The sequence below is a fragment of the Macaca nemestrina genome, chromosome 6 (genome assembly GCF_043159975.1).
Source record: "Macaca nemestrina isolate mMacNem1 chromosome 6, mMacNem.hap1, whole genome shotgun sequence".
Lineage (NCBI taxonomy): Eukaryota > Metazoa > Chordata > Mammalia > Primates > Cercopithecidae > Macaca > Macaca nemestrina.
In genome coordinates this window covers 174,552,684-174,567,410 of record NC_092130.1, presented here as the reverse complement: position 1 = coordinate 174,567,410, position 14,727 = coordinate 174,552,684, and the positions used below count along the sequence as shown (strand labels likewise).

The 14,727-nt window shown below is 45.6% G+C and overlaps 1 protein-coding gene across 2 annotated transcripts in view; it reads left to right on the top strand.

Moving 5' to 3' along the window:
* Positions 1-14,409, top strand: part of TENT4A (terminal nucleotidyltransferase 4A) — a 43,161-nt gene extending 28,752 nt beyond the window's left edge. The window contains exons 5-13 of one of the 2 annotated variants that reach the window (XM_011754296.2): positions 141-248; positions 1,351-1,479; positions 3,858-4,071; positions 5,771-5,897; positions 6,935-7,035; positions 7,725-7,897; positions 8,384-8,542; positions 10,235-10,399; positions 12,120-14,409. In XM_011754296.2, the coding sequence (XP_011752598.2) occupies positions 141-248; positions 1,351-1,479; positions 3,858-4,071; positions 5,771-5,897; positions 6,935-7,035; positions 7,725-7,897; positions 8,384-8,542; positions 10,235-10,399; positions 12,120-12,311 (1,368 nt within the window). In that variant the 3' untranslated portion in view covers positions 12,312-14,409. Of the gene's footprint in view, positions 1-140; positions 249-1,350; positions 1,480-3,857; positions 4,072-5,770; positions 5,898-6,934; positions 7,036-7,724; positions 7,898-8,383; positions 8,543-10,234; positions 10,400-12,116 lie in introns of both variants that reach the window. The other variant, XM_011754295.2, reaches the window with a different exon arrangement.
* The last annotated feature ends 318 nt before the right edge of the window (positions 14,410-14,727 follow it).

Here is a 14,727-nt window from a genome sequence, read left to right as displayed (position 1 = left end):
CTGATGCTGACAATGTTCTCTGACCCCCTTTCATTACTAAGAAAAAACACCAAACCTCTGTACAGCTTTGGCAGCATTTTGATGCCTGGCTGTGGAGAGTCCAGCATATTAAAGCAGTTCTTAAAATGAAATCTTTACAGGTACCAATAATAAAGCTCACAGATCAGGAGACTGAAGTGAAAGTTGACATCAGCTTTAACATGGAGACGGGTGTCCGGGCAGCGGAGTTCATCAAGAATTACATGAAGGTACTGTGCTTGGTGACCTCGCGCAGCGGAAGTGCAGGACTGGAGTGCTTATGCTCGGCGGCATTTCTCCTACAGATGTTGACAGCTGTCAGCTGCACACAGGGGTCTTTCGTAATACAGACTACACTTACATTATTTCTCCTACAATACTATTTCTAGAGATACTTTGAAATTACATAGCTGTTTTTAAAATTTGCTTTTCTTGAGTAACCATTTTATGAAGTTGACAACTATTTTAGAGGGCTTTGTTAAAATGTTGTTTCTAGTTATTACAAAGAGACTGCTTCTAGCTCAGCGTGCCTCATTTGCAGGTTTTGCGCAGGGGTCCAGTGGAAGTTGATAAATCATGAGGTGTCTTAGATATACTCACTTTGGGTGGTCTCAGTGCCTGAGGATGGGCAGAGAGATTTGGTTGAGCTGATGTATTTGGGACTCTGACCATGTTCACGACCCCCGGGTGGTCGTGACTTCCTTCCTGTTACTGTAGAGACTGTGCAGTCCTTAGCAGGGGCAAATCCTGTTACAGTAGAGGCCATTGTAGTCCTTAGCAGGGGCAAATCCACCCCTGCAATCTGGTCCCGTCTTGTTCCATTTTCAAGGGCCTTGCCCTTCAGGTTCCCCCTTCCCCCTTGTCATCTGGTGTGAAGGAGCACGTCTGCCCCCAGCACAACACGGACAGCAGCAGCCAGGCTTTCCCTCCCTCCTGTCATCTCCTGCCGCTCTGCCTTCCTTGCCACCCTCACTCTGCTCTCCTGCTCCGGAGGCCCCCACTGTCCTCACGGCCTGCGTAGCAAGCACATAAACACTCCAGCGAACGCACTGGTCTCTCCTTGAGTTCCTTTGTGCCTGTGGACTCTTCATGGTGGGGGTGCACCCCTGCTGAGTCATAACCGAGGGAGAGCTCCACAGTCTCGATTTTCACAAGCCCCTCAGGAAATTAATTCTTAGCATCTCCCAACCAAAGTTTGAGACTTACTGAGAGTCTTCAGATGGGCAAGAGGATGGAGGAAACGTTCCTTTCTGTCTTGTGTAATTTGCTATGTGAAATCTCTTTGAAAGTATGGTAATTACTCAATAAATCTTTTTCTTTTGGAATTTACAGAAATATTCATTGCTGCCTTACTTGATTTTAGTATTGAAACAGTTCCTTCTGCAGAGGGACCTGAATGAAGTTTTTACAGGTGGAATTAGCTCATACAGCCTAATTTTAATGGCCATTAGCTTTCTACAGGTACGTATGCTTTCTTGCGACCGTTTCTGTTGAGACATGTGTAAGAGTAGACTTTTCCAACCAGTTGTCCTGTAGGTTCCAGCAGCCTTTGCTCTCCTTTTACTATATTGTTTCAATTTGTTAGAGGCTGATTTCTGATTCTTATATTAAAACCCTCTTGATCAATGCACCTTTCTGGAGGCTCCTTTGTAGCTCATTTTGTACTGGGTGTAACGGTTAGTGCGGGGGTGCCCATCTGGTTCTGTGGGTCCAGTGCACATCAGTGCAAGCTCAAGGAGTTCTCTATATTCAGAAATGTCCATTTCATGGTAAACAATAAACATTTGTTGGTGCTTGCCTGTGATTTATATTGAAAAAAAATTGTCTCAGAATAAAGTTTGGTACCACATATGAGAAAAGGATTTACAAGATTGCTTTCTCAATTGATGAAACCTCATTATTTTGTCTGAAATTATATGTGGTCCTTATTTTGTTGAGTAACATGGAAAATCTATCAGTAGAAAACAGATGTGTTTTAAAAAATATTGTTAAATGCTGTGATGTATTGATAAACTGTACTTACACTTTTTAAACATTTAAAATCATCTCTAATTGAAACAGTATTGTGTTTATATTTTCTTGAGTGAAGAATTCTGTTCTTTACAGAATCTTGCCTGTATAATTTAGCTGCACAACTGGATTTGTCCATGTTTACCATTAATGTTGTACTTGTGATTGTGCTGAGTGAGCCGTTTCTGTTCATGATTTGGTAATGTTCTCACTGTCATGAATGCTATGATAGTAGAACCACTGGGTAACCACCTGTGATGATCGCAGCTTCCTTGGTCTGTCTCTGCAGAGATGCTTTAAGAGTAGTGAAAATGGAATTCCATGTCTGTTTTCTTACAGTTCAAGTCACACTGTCCTGTTTTCACTTTCCCCTCTGAGATGTGGCCGTTAGTGTATAGCCTTTCTTCCATAGTTTTTGGACATTATTTTGAACTAAACATGGGCCTCTGTTCTTTACTAATATACTCCTGACTTGCACTATTTTCATGGCCTTGTAGTAACAACAGCTACTTAATAATACTTTGATCATGCATGTGCCATGTGTGCCTGGGCCCAGGGCCTCCTGCCACCCCCTCAGGGGGTCCTTTCAGTGATCCTGTGACCCCACATGAGGCCACCATAGCATGAGTCGGATTCCTGGGTTCACTGCCACATCCCTGTGCCTGTCCAGTGCCCAGAGCTTGTCCTGCCTCAGCGGTGTGACTGTGGCAACATTTGAGTTTCTTGACTGAGTGAGGGGAGGAGGCCCACCCTGCCACTGGCCAGGCTCTTGTATATGTGATTTTGGCTAAAAGACAAGGAATAAGGAAGGGAATAAAGGTGAGGCCAGAATTGGAATCCTCCTCTTGTGTGGTGGAAATACGCAGAGAACTCCGGGATTCTTCTGAACCTTAAAAACATTTGTATGCTTTTGAGCTGCAGCTCCTCCTGGCACTCTGTGTTATAAATAGTTTCAAGCACCGTGCTTCTCTGAGGGATTTCTCTCATGTGCCCTTGTCCATCCCTTTCTAGTTGGCACTGTCCGATAGAATTCTCTGTGATGGTGACGGCCACTTCTGCATGGTCCGGCAAGGGGCTTGGTGCCACGTGTGGCTACTGAGTATTGCAGTGTGGCTGGTGAGAGCAACAAGCTGGATTTTTAATTAATTTGTTTTAGTTCATTTAAATAGACATGTGGGCAATGCAGGTCTGGACAGCTGAGAATTACGACCCTCAGGAGGTGTGGTGGACAGTGGTTTAGTTCAGAACAAGCCCAATGCCTGCTTTTGAAAATGATATGGCACTGAACTGAGAGTGGTGCTCATCTGTGTGCAAGCAGGATGGAAGCTTGCTATAGATATTATGATGCAATACTGATGGCCTATACTCAGCTGAAATCAGTCATTTCACTTTCTGGTTTTATGTGATACCGCCATACTGTTCAGTCTAACACTGACCCCTGTTGGTTGTACTTCAGCATAACGAAATTAGGACGGTGAGAATCTGAAATTACATCTACCATCCACACAACTAAGTTATGCAGAATATAGTCAACTTATTTGCCAATATTTGGTTAATCAGGTATCTGTGTTTGCAGGAAGTTTGCTGTATGGATTAACAATTCCAAAAATTAAACGACAATAAAATTGAGATTAGTACATTGTATTCCTTTTGAACACTCCTCATTGAAGAGGCTGCTGTTCAGGCTTCCTCGTGGTGCTGGTGAGTGAGCGAGTGCCTCTCACTGGTATTGCCTTGAAGAGGCTGCTGGACGGCAGACTTCGTTGCATCCTATTTTCTTTAGAACATGCCCTGAATCCATACAAATTGTGGATGCATTGCTTTTACAGTTGCATCCAAGAATTGATGCCCGGAGAGCTGATGAAAACCTTGGAATGCTTCTTGTAGAATTTTTTGAACTCTATGGGAGAAATTTTAATTACTTGAAAACCGGTATTAGAATCAAAGAAGGAGGTGCCTATATTGCCAAAGAGGAGATCATGAAAGCCATGACCAGCGGGTACAGACCGTCGATGCTGTGCATTGAGGACCCCCTGCTGCCAGGTAAGGGCTCCCCGACCTCCACTGCTGGGAGCTAGGCCAGCTTCGGGGGGTGGGGGGGAGGTGTGGGGGCTATGTTGGGGCTCTGAAAGCCTCGGGCAATTCATTTGCTCTTGATGCAGGTTTCTCTTTTTTTTTTTTTTTTGAGACAGTCTCGTTCTGTCGCCCAGGTTGGAGTGCAGTGGTGTGATCTCGGCTCACTGCAAGCTCCGCCTCCCGGGTTCACGCCATTCTCCTGCCTCAGCCTCCTGAGTAGCTGGGACTACAGGCACCCACCACCACTCCCAGCTAATTTTTTGTATTTTTAGTAGAGATGGGGTTTCACCATGTTAGCCAGGATGGTCTCGATCTCCTGACCTTGTGATCTACCTGCCTCGGCCTCCCAGAGTGCTGGGATTACAGGCGTGAGCCACCATGCCCGGCCACAGGTTTCTCTTATACTAACCAGTTAATAATGACACTTTGAGAAATCCTTATTTAATGCTTCTAATTAACTTTTGTCTTTCCAACTGTTTACATTCTATAATAAAGCAGAATTAAGGAAAATCTTTTTTTTCTGATTATAGAAGTATTCCGTATTCATCCTAAATCATTTGTTTCCCAGAAGTATGTAATATAGAAAAACAGTAGATGCCATAATCCCTTTATTTGGACATGTATTTCTCCACTTTTTTCGTATATGGATATTAATGTTTATTATTGTTATCTTGTTGAACACATCCCACAACGCAAACCTGTTAGTCACTTGGCTTTTGACTTTATTTCCTAAAGATCATCTCAGGGAAAACACATTGGCTGATGTGTTTTGTTGTTGCTTGTAGATGGCGTGATTTATGCAGGCTCTTGAGTGGTTTTTTTGGTAGCACGGTGTGGCAGTGTATCATCCATCTTTTTGTCTGTTGGATCAGTCACATTGGAGACATTGCCATTGTCTTCAAGTGTCTACTGAAATGTACTCAAAAAAACAAAGACCCACATAATCATTGAGATATATAATATAAACCTAGAAAAGATAAAATTCCGGTACTTAGAATATATGTCCTTTAAAAAAAATCTACACTTAACCTGATTGTGAAGAATGAGTTGTATGTAGATTAAAATTCGAAACAGTGCTTTTCTGATGAAAAGTAAGCTCCTCTTGACTGACTTCCTTGGTGACTTCTGTGACAGATTTCTTTGATTTGCTGTCCCAGTTTTCCACACATGAGAATTCACATTCCATTCTAAAGGATTCACTTCCTGCAGGTTCCGTTAGTGTTGACTGAGTTGGGGTGCACTTTGGGCTAGCTGCCCTTCTGACTGCCTTGTGAGGCCTCCTGATTGTCAGATCGGCTATCACACTGGGTCGGTGCTCCGGTCTGCACAATGGTAGCTTTTGGCTTCCTTGTGTGTCTGCCACCTGGAGAGCGGGCTTTTTGTGAGCTGTTGCTCCGTCTGTGAATGGCAGCTGCCTTCATGAGGTGGGCCGTGAGCACGTGGGCAATGATGATGCAGACCAGGCCCCTCAGCACTCACAGACCGTGCCCTGTGTATGGTGATTGACAGGGCCTTTGCTAGTGCCGACTGCCATGCGTGCCCATTGTGTTCGCCTGTCTGGGCTTTGCTGGTGAGGGCCTGCTTCAGAGTCACTTGTATGACAAGATCTGAAATGTGGACGATGGTGTGCGTGTGGGGAGAGTCTGACATAGCCTTTTTGCTGCAGGGAATGATGTTGGCCGGAGCTCCTATGGCGCCATGCAGGTGAAGCAGGTCTTCGACTATGCCTACATAGTGCTCAGCCATGCCGTGTCACCGCTGGCCAGGTCCTATCCAAACAGAGACGCCGAAAGGTAATGGGTTGCGTGTCTGTGTCTGGGCTCAGCATGCCTGTGGGATGGTAGTTACCCCTTTCCTGTGTCATTTACCTCCATGAAATTTATGAAGGGATGTTCTGTCGTATTTCAGTAGAATTTGGATATGTTGGTGAAGGAAGGCCTTCTAGGAATGTGGGATGGCTGTATGGGATTCATCCATGGTTGAGAGTTGAAAATTTCTTTCTTGGAGATTTGACATTTTCTTCAGGGTCTTTTGTTTTGGAGAGGTGATTTCTAGCTTTCAAAACTTTGGAACATGATGCTTTTTCTCCAGCCTTGAAAGCATAAACATTCACTTTCTAAGTGAATGTATCTGATCACCCAATCCCTACCATCTTCTCTTATGTACACTCGTCCCTTGTTCTACATTTTGGGCCATTTTTACAGTCCCAAAATGTAGTCAGATGTATTTACTTCTGACCCAGATGATGCTGTGGTGGTGGTAGTGGTGGGATTGGAGGGGGTGGGAGATGAGATAGGAATGGGAAGGAAGAGTAACGTGGTTGTCAAGAGTGGAATTTGAAACAGTTTGATAAATCTGTTCCATGGTGGATGATGGAATAAACAGGTTTCGAGGCCTGGCTCAGCAGCTGCTGCAGGCGCTGGTGGTGCTGGAGCTCTGTGTGTTCCTGAGCCGCTGTCTGCTCGGTGTTTTCAGGCGGAGCTCTGGGCCCCGTGTAGGGCACTCATCTCAGTACCATCTCCATTCTCGCCTGTGCAGTGGGAGGTGAAATGTCAGCACTGTGTGACCATCGAGGGTGGGAAGGCCACGCTCCCCTACTTGGAGCTGCCTTTCACAGTGGTCTTCTGTAGGTAGATGTACTGCGATCCAGGGTGTGCTGGAGCTGAATCATTACAAGTCATATATATTTGTAAATATATTTTAGCTCCCTTCCTACTGTCCTTCACCTAGTGAGATGATCTGTTAGGGGTATAAGGTAACTGCTCAAGAGGGGTTCTAACTCCCTGATACCTGTTGTACTCTGTTGATCTCCAACAATGTCCCTTTGCAGTACTTTAGGAAGAATCATCAAAGTAACTCAGGAGGTAATTGACTACCGGAGGTGGATCAAAGAGAAGTGGGGCAGCAAAGCCCACCCGTCGCCGGGGATGGGTGAGAGATTAATTCATTTGTGTTCATCCTAACCACTGGCTGGCGTGTTCATGCAGAAGTGTCTCTGTTCCTTTGTGGTAAATTGGTCAAATTAAGAAGATAGCTAGTTTTTCTGATGAGCATTAATTAAAAACACAATAAGATCTAGAGCAGCACTGTCCAGTAGAAACAATGCCACACATAGAATTTCAAATGCATGCCACACATAGAATTTCAAAGTTTCTAGGGCCGTGTCAAATGTGAAAAGAAACAGGTGAAATAATTTTGGTAGATTTTATTCAACTGAAGTCAAAATATTAACATTTCAACATGTAATCAACATAAAAATGATTGAGATATTTTATAGCCATTTTTTGTACTAAGTCTTTGAAATCCAGTGTGTATTTATTTGTACTTACAGTACATCCTTATATGGGTGCCAAATTTTCATAAAAAATACTTGATCTATATTTAGATTTTAGAAAGTTCACATTTGAAGATGATTTGCATACCCAAGTTGTTACAAGCATGTTTAATGTTTTCCAATAACTAATTGACTATAATTTTTAAAATTAAGCAAAACCTAATGTTGGGTTTGTCAGTCACATTAGCAGCATTCCCGGCTCAGCAGAACCCATGACTGATGCTGCCGGGGCGGCTCCACGCCACAGTTCTCAGGAGTTATTAACCAAGACTTTTTCCCTCCACAGACAACAGGATCAAGATTAAAGAGCGAATAGCCACGTGCAATGGGGAGCAGACGCAGAACCAAGAGCCCGAGTCTCCCTACGGCCAGCGCTTGACTTTGTCGCTGTCCAGCCCCCAGCTCCTGTCTTCAGGCTCCTCAGCCTCATCTGTGTCTTCACTTTCTGGGAGTGACGTTGTGAGTGCCCTCCCCTCCTCCGTGTGTCTGTTGGACAGTTTGTGTCTCTGGTAAATGTCCATAGCTGTGAGCTTAAAATCTCCCCCTTAGGTTTGCTCAGGTTTTGTTTCCTTTTATGTGTGTGGAGTGGGTGGGAGGGCAGCCCCGTGATGTCGGCACCAGGCTTCCTTTCCCCCACTGTGAACCTTCTGAACCTGTCTGGCTCATGCGGCTGTCGAGGGCAGTAATCCTCTTCACAGATTAAAAAAAAAAAAAATTAAATCCAAGTATCTCTTCTGTATTTCCTTTAACATTCTTTTTCAGTTTTGATGAAATCACTTGAAGGAAGCCTGGGTAGATTTGGGCTGCCCGTTCAGAAGTTAGACTTAATTCAAATAACCTTTCATAGCCAGCCTGGAGGCAGGCGTTTCTTTTCATAGCTTGAAGGAAGTAGTAGTGCACCTTTGTGGTACAGCTGTCCTTGTTGTTTTTTGTACCGGGTTCAAGGATTCAGACACACCGCCCTGCACAACGCCTAGTGTTTACCAGTTCAGTCTGCAAGCGCCAGCTCCTCTCATGGCCGGCTTACCCACCGCCTTGCCAATGCCCAGTGGCAAACCTCAGCCCACCACTTCCAGAACACTGATCATGACAACCAACAGCCAGGTACGTGGCCCTCTGGTGCCCTTCCCGGTGGTGGCCCCGGGAAGGGCATCTGAGCCGTGATATGTGCTAGAGATTCATGGTCCTTTGAATTCGAAGAGTAACTTTTTGAGTCTTTGGCCATTGCTGTCTTATTCTAGGAAATCCTGTCTTTTTTGTGGTGTTGAGGCCCACCATGTATAGTTTCAGCAGTGAGGAGACTGTGGTTCTCGAGTGCTGCCGTGGCTTTTCACGGGGGCCAGGTCGACTGCCTTCCTATAAGTTTCCTCACTGCCCCAGCATGAGACTGCTGTCGAGGATCATCTTGAGAGAGCGACTCAGTCGCCACCCACTTAGCCGGGCACCAGGCAGCGCCAGACACTTGTCCCTACTTCCTCTCAGAATCTCAGTGTTGAGACTTTTTAAAAGTTTTAATGTGAACTTATTGGACTTTTTTCATGTTTCAAATTAGGCATACTTTCTAAGGCTTTTTCTGTTAGAATGTACTGTCTGTTTCTAAAATTTAGATAAAATTAGAAATCTAAAGGAGAATTTTATAAATACTAAATTTTGTATCTACTTCCGATTATACATCACTGGAATATGTGTCGGTATAAAACCCAACATGTTAATTGACTTAAAACCATTTTCTGAAATGTGGGGTGTAATTTGAGCATAAAACTATGTAGGTATATGCAAAAGTATCTTGACTCATTACTTGGACTTTTGCACTCTGCTCTGGGGAAGACATGCTCACAGGATCCACCCTGATTCTGGCAGAGCTTCTGGAATGCTGGCTCTGTAATGACCCACAGAGTTGATGAGCAGAGCCATGGCCCAGCCAGACACCATAACGTGTCTAATTACTGCATAAATGTAAAATTCTGAGGCAATTATTTACACTCTTAAAATGAATTATACCACAGATAAACTTGGTTGCCTTTTTATGGTCATCACACTGGCCCTGACGTCCTGGGCCATGTGTCACAAAGGTGTTTGTTTTAACCACCCACAAGCCTTGGGGCCCTTGAGAGCCCAGTGCGGCTGCTGAGCTCCAGAGCCACACTCTGCGGCTGCTTGTGTGGTTCGAGCGTGAAGTCTAGGGACGCTGAGGGTTTCTAGGTTCTTATCTAAGAAGACTCTTGTCCACAGTCGATCTCCAGAGGTGGTTGGGGTAAATGCATGGGATGCCAAGATGCAACGAGGTCAGTGTTGCAAGTCTGAGAAAAGGGGTTCTTGTTAGTGTGCTTCTGCTGCTGACAGTAATGGGTGATGCTGACGTAGAAGCAGCCCGGGACCTGGACAGCAGGCAAGGATGGATCTGCCGGCCGTCCCACGGCCCCTTGGGCCACCAGTCGGGCCAGTCTCGGTCTCTGACCTCAAGTTCAGTGTGTGAGTCGTGGATTCATCACGGGGGTGACAGTTGTTATTCTGATGATGCTAATGTTTTGAGTCGTTTGATCTTCAATGAGTTTTAAACTTTATGACTTGGATTACTGGGCATACTTTATATTCTAATTGCTGTTTCAGAATATGAGGTATTTCTAATTCAAAGCACAATATTGTTAGGTTATAGTGAAACAAACTGCTTTATGGAGCCCACATGCAACTGTGCCATTTATGAGCTGCCCTGTGGCGGTGCTGAGCTTTAGAAGCCGGATGGTTTTCCTGTGATTGATTTGGTACCCATGGCCGTCTCTGTCGTTTTCTTCCTAGACCAGGTTTACTATACCTCCACCGACCCTAGGGGTTGCTCCTGTTCCTTGCAGACAAGCTGGTGTAGAAGGAACTGCGTCTTTGAAGGCCGTCCACCACATGTCTTCCCCGGCCATTCCCTCAGCGTCCCCCAACCCGCTCTCGAGCCCTCATCTGTATCATAAGGTATAGCTCTTTCCTGGTGCGTTCACCTGTTCAAGCTGCCATGTGAGAGGTGGTGCTGAATGTTTTCTCCTCCAAAGAGAATTCCAGAGAGATCATTTGAAAACGGAATTTGCTTTCTTGTCATTCAGCCTCATGTTTGCTTGTCTTTCCAAACAAAACTTTAAAAAGTTAAACTATTTTAAGATGTAAGATACAGTTTAATTGGTTGCCACAAACATCTCTTAATTCATCTGTTGAACTGATTAGCATAAAACTAAAAGTTGAAATAAGGCTCAAAATGAAGACTTTTCTTTTCCCATTTATATAATTCATTTATATGCTAAATACCTCGGTTTCTAAGAAGCAAATGATAAAACCAAGAGCAGATCTTGCCATGATGTCCCATGTATGCTGCTGTCATTCCCACGTTGCCTGATCCCCACCTGGGGTAGGAGCAAGCATCAGGGTGGGCAGAGCTGTGTGCTGGGCCTCAGCAGGATCCTGGCATGCCTGCCCGTGTGGCTCCTCACAAGTGCAGCTGTGTGCACGGAAAAAACAGGTCACGTTAGGTTCCTATGTTCTTGAAGTACCTGAATGATTGGGAGAGCCATGACGAGGATCTTCCAGGTCAGCCTCTATCATGCGTGATGTTCCCTTGGGCTGTGTGGATGCTCGGTACTTTCATCGGTGTCCACACCTCTTACTCTACTCCACTCCTCCTTTGCTTGTCTAATCCTACTTTGCCAGGAAGTTTTATTGAGGCTTGTGTCTTTGGCCCTGTGTTATATGATGGTTGTTTTTAGGAGTTAAGTCATAGAACATTTCCTCTTGGATTTATGCATCCCCCATAGACACATTCAGGGTGAAAGAACAACTTCGCACAGCAGCTCCTTCGTTGCATTTTGGCTTTGCTTTCCCAGCCTCCTCCTGCTGTTTGTCCTGCTCTGAGACTTCCCTAAAGCCGGCGTGTGTTTCCTCTCAGTCTGCTTGGCCGGGACCTTGCAGTGCGGAGAATGTGCTTTGGGTGCAGCCCAAGCACAGGCTGCTGCATGCCGGGATCGACAGGCTGCTGAGGGCGAGAGTACCAGGCCCTGGCACGTGTGACTCGCTTGTTTCTAGAAGGTCACAGTTGGGGGAAGAACATGACCGGGACCTTCTTATTTCTTTTTTTTTGGGACAGAATCTCACTCCATCCCCCAGGCTGGAGTGCAGTGGTGTGATCTCAGCTCACTGCAACCTCCGCCTCCCGGGTTCAAGCAATTCTTGTGCCTCAGCCTCTCGAGTGGCTGGAATTATAGGTGTGTGCCGCCACACCCAGCCGATTTTTGTATTTTTAGTAGAGACGAGGTTTCACCATGTTGGTCAGGCTGGTCTCGAGCTCCTGACCTCAAGTGAGCTGCCTGCTTCAGCCTCCCAAAGTGCTGGAATTACAGGCGCAAGGCACTGGCACCTGGCCCAGGGACCTTCTTATTTCTATGGATAAGTAGAACAAGTTAGAAGTGAGGTTCTGCTGAATTTGTGTGGTTTGATCCTGGTATATGGTTGTTGCCTTCAGTCAGTCACGGAATGGGAAGAATACTTTTCTGTCAAATGGAAGAGTTGGAAAGTCCCAGAGGGCAGGTGTCCATCCCTCCTCCCTACGTAACATCACGTCGGCGCTTAGTGTGGTCACTGCCGGAGGACGTGGGCATTGTGCCTGTTGTCTGGCTCCAACATTGCTGTCTCTCTCTTTCTCCAGCAGCACAACGGCATGAAACTGTCCATGAAGGGCTCTCATGGCCACACCCAAGGCGGCGGCTACAGCTCTGTGGGTAGCGGAGGTGTGCGGCCCCCTGTGGGCAACAGGGGACACCACCAGTATAACCGCACCGGATGGAGGAGGAAAAAACACACACACACGCGGGACAGTCTGCCCGTGAGCCTCAGCAGATAATGGCTCCTGGCTGCGTCGGCCTCCCCCACCCCTCCGCAGACTGCCCCGCGGCCTCGGCCACCGGCAGGGGAACCGAGACCAGCACCCCGCACGTCAGCCGGGCTCACGGCACGCCCGCCGCTGATCACTCTGCATGTTTCTTTGTGTGGTGGTCGCGTCCATCTTCAAGAACAGCTCGTTGTGCTCATCTGTGAAGCCTTATTAAACGTGGACGTTGTTTTCTGCCTTCCCAGGATTCTTCCTTCAGTGCTGAGGCAGGTCAGGCTCAGGAACTGCAGGGACGTGAACATGCGCTTGCGGTTTGCGGTAGCCGTGTCTGTTCCTTCGCGGTTTGCTATTTTCATTTCCTGTTTGTCAAAGCAGCAGAGGAGATCAAACCCCGTTCGTGTGTCTTTCCTCCATGGATAGGCTTGGGAGGTCATTGTTTTACTGCCCTCACATTTTGTTTGAAATTTCAGAACTGTTTTTCTATGTAAATATTGAAAACTTATGATTTGTGCAATAACTCAGATATTTTTTATTTAATTTCCTATTTTCACATAAGTTATATTTAAGGGAGGAGGGAATTTTTTTTAAACAAGCTTAGGTCCTTTCCCGAGCTGCATTTTCTAAGTTGGGTCATCGTGTCGGCTGGTTGTCTGACGAGCATCGTTACAAACACCATGATGAGGGGTTTGGGGTTTTATTTTGATGTCTTTTCTTTTGGTCGGAGTGAGTGAAGGAGTCAGGTCGCCCTGACGGTTTTCCAGAGGGCTCGGCTCCAGAGCCACCTGACGGACTGCCCGTGGCCCTGCTGTCGGGCCCCAGGCCGTTGTCTTGCTCTGACCACAGAGTTTTAATGTTTTGGTTTTCAGTTCTTTTAAACTGGACAACAAATCCAGCATTTCAAGTGCCAGAAGTATAACTTTCTAAGGAGAGAAGGGTTGTCACGTTATAAAATCTTTAGGAAAATGTGAACTGGAAAATGTTTCAGTCAGTTTTAGTGACATAGCCTGTGATGATGGGTCTGGTGACTATTATTGCGGACCGTGGTACCCAGTTTTAGGAATGTGGAGAAAGGAATTCTGTTGATTCCATTGAGGAATCTGTAGCGTATGCATTCGTTCTGTTAAGAGCAAATCTAGGAGAAGTGCTTCAGCTGCCCAGTGCGCCGTGGGGAGTGTTTTAATGGATCATGTCGCAGGAGAGCACAGCCCAGCGTTGGGGCCGGGACCGCTGGCGCCCGACGTCGGAAGCATACAGGTATACTATGCAAGTGTATTCTGCCACAACAACCACTGTCTTTGTTACCTTTTTTTGAACAAGAATATATCCATCCTGCCTAACCCTGAGTTTTTGGAGCACCACAGTTGTCCTGGGAGTTGGTTGCATCTTGTAGGCCATCTGACTTCCTGTTGTTAAAACAGGGGTCTGGTCTTGCTAAACACTACAGGTAGGTTGGTCTTTGAAGTCCACTAGTGGAGAATGTCGAGACAAGATACTTATTACCATGACATCTGATGGATGTGCAGCAGTGGGGAGTTCTAGATTGATCTCTGAATGTGATGGACGCCCAGCAAGGACAAGCTTTAAAATGTCTGCGGTCTGCCCTTTTGAAGCAGGACTGGCTCACTCTGTCATTGGGAGCTGTCGGCTGCGACTGCAGGTTCTCTAGGAGGCATTCCAGAATAGAGTAGCACACTGTGTCTGCAGTTCTCGATGACCGAAAGTTATCAAAAATATTTAAAATATTTAAATTGTGAACCTATTGATAAAGAATATTTATAAAAACTGATCTGTAGGCCTGTACTAATCTCTACGCATTAGCAATATTGACTGTAAACCCACATTAAGGAAACCACTACGGGGCCGGCAGTGAGTGTCCCGTGGGGTGTGCATTTTAAAGCTCGATTCATAGACACAGGTACCATGTTCCATTTCCGTCATGGTGAAGCAGATGAATTGGCCTGGCTACCACTGTGGTTGTGTGCTACAGGTTTGACAAAAGATATCATGTTTCGATTTTTTTGTGTGTGGACAACAATATGGAAGCTAAAATTGACATATTTTTATGTAAAGTTTTTCTATTCTTTGATTTTTAATAAACTTTGGAAACCAGTTTTGTGTTTGTGTTCAAGTGTATGCTTTCAAGGGTAAGAGCGGCTTCCACATTTTCAGTTTTGAATTTCTAAATTAGGGCAATACTTTAACCAGTTATTCTAAATAAGATTCAAAAGAAGGCAGATGATCCCAGTCCTATAAAGCAAGTTGCGGCAGGGAGATTATGTTGTCACTGGTCCATTAAAGTAGGAGGAGGTGAAAATACAAAAATTAGCCAGGCATGGTGACTCACTGAGTAGCTGTAATCCCAGCTATTCGGGAGGGTGAGGCATGAGAAATGCTTGAACCCGGGAGGCAGAGATTGCAGTCAATCGAG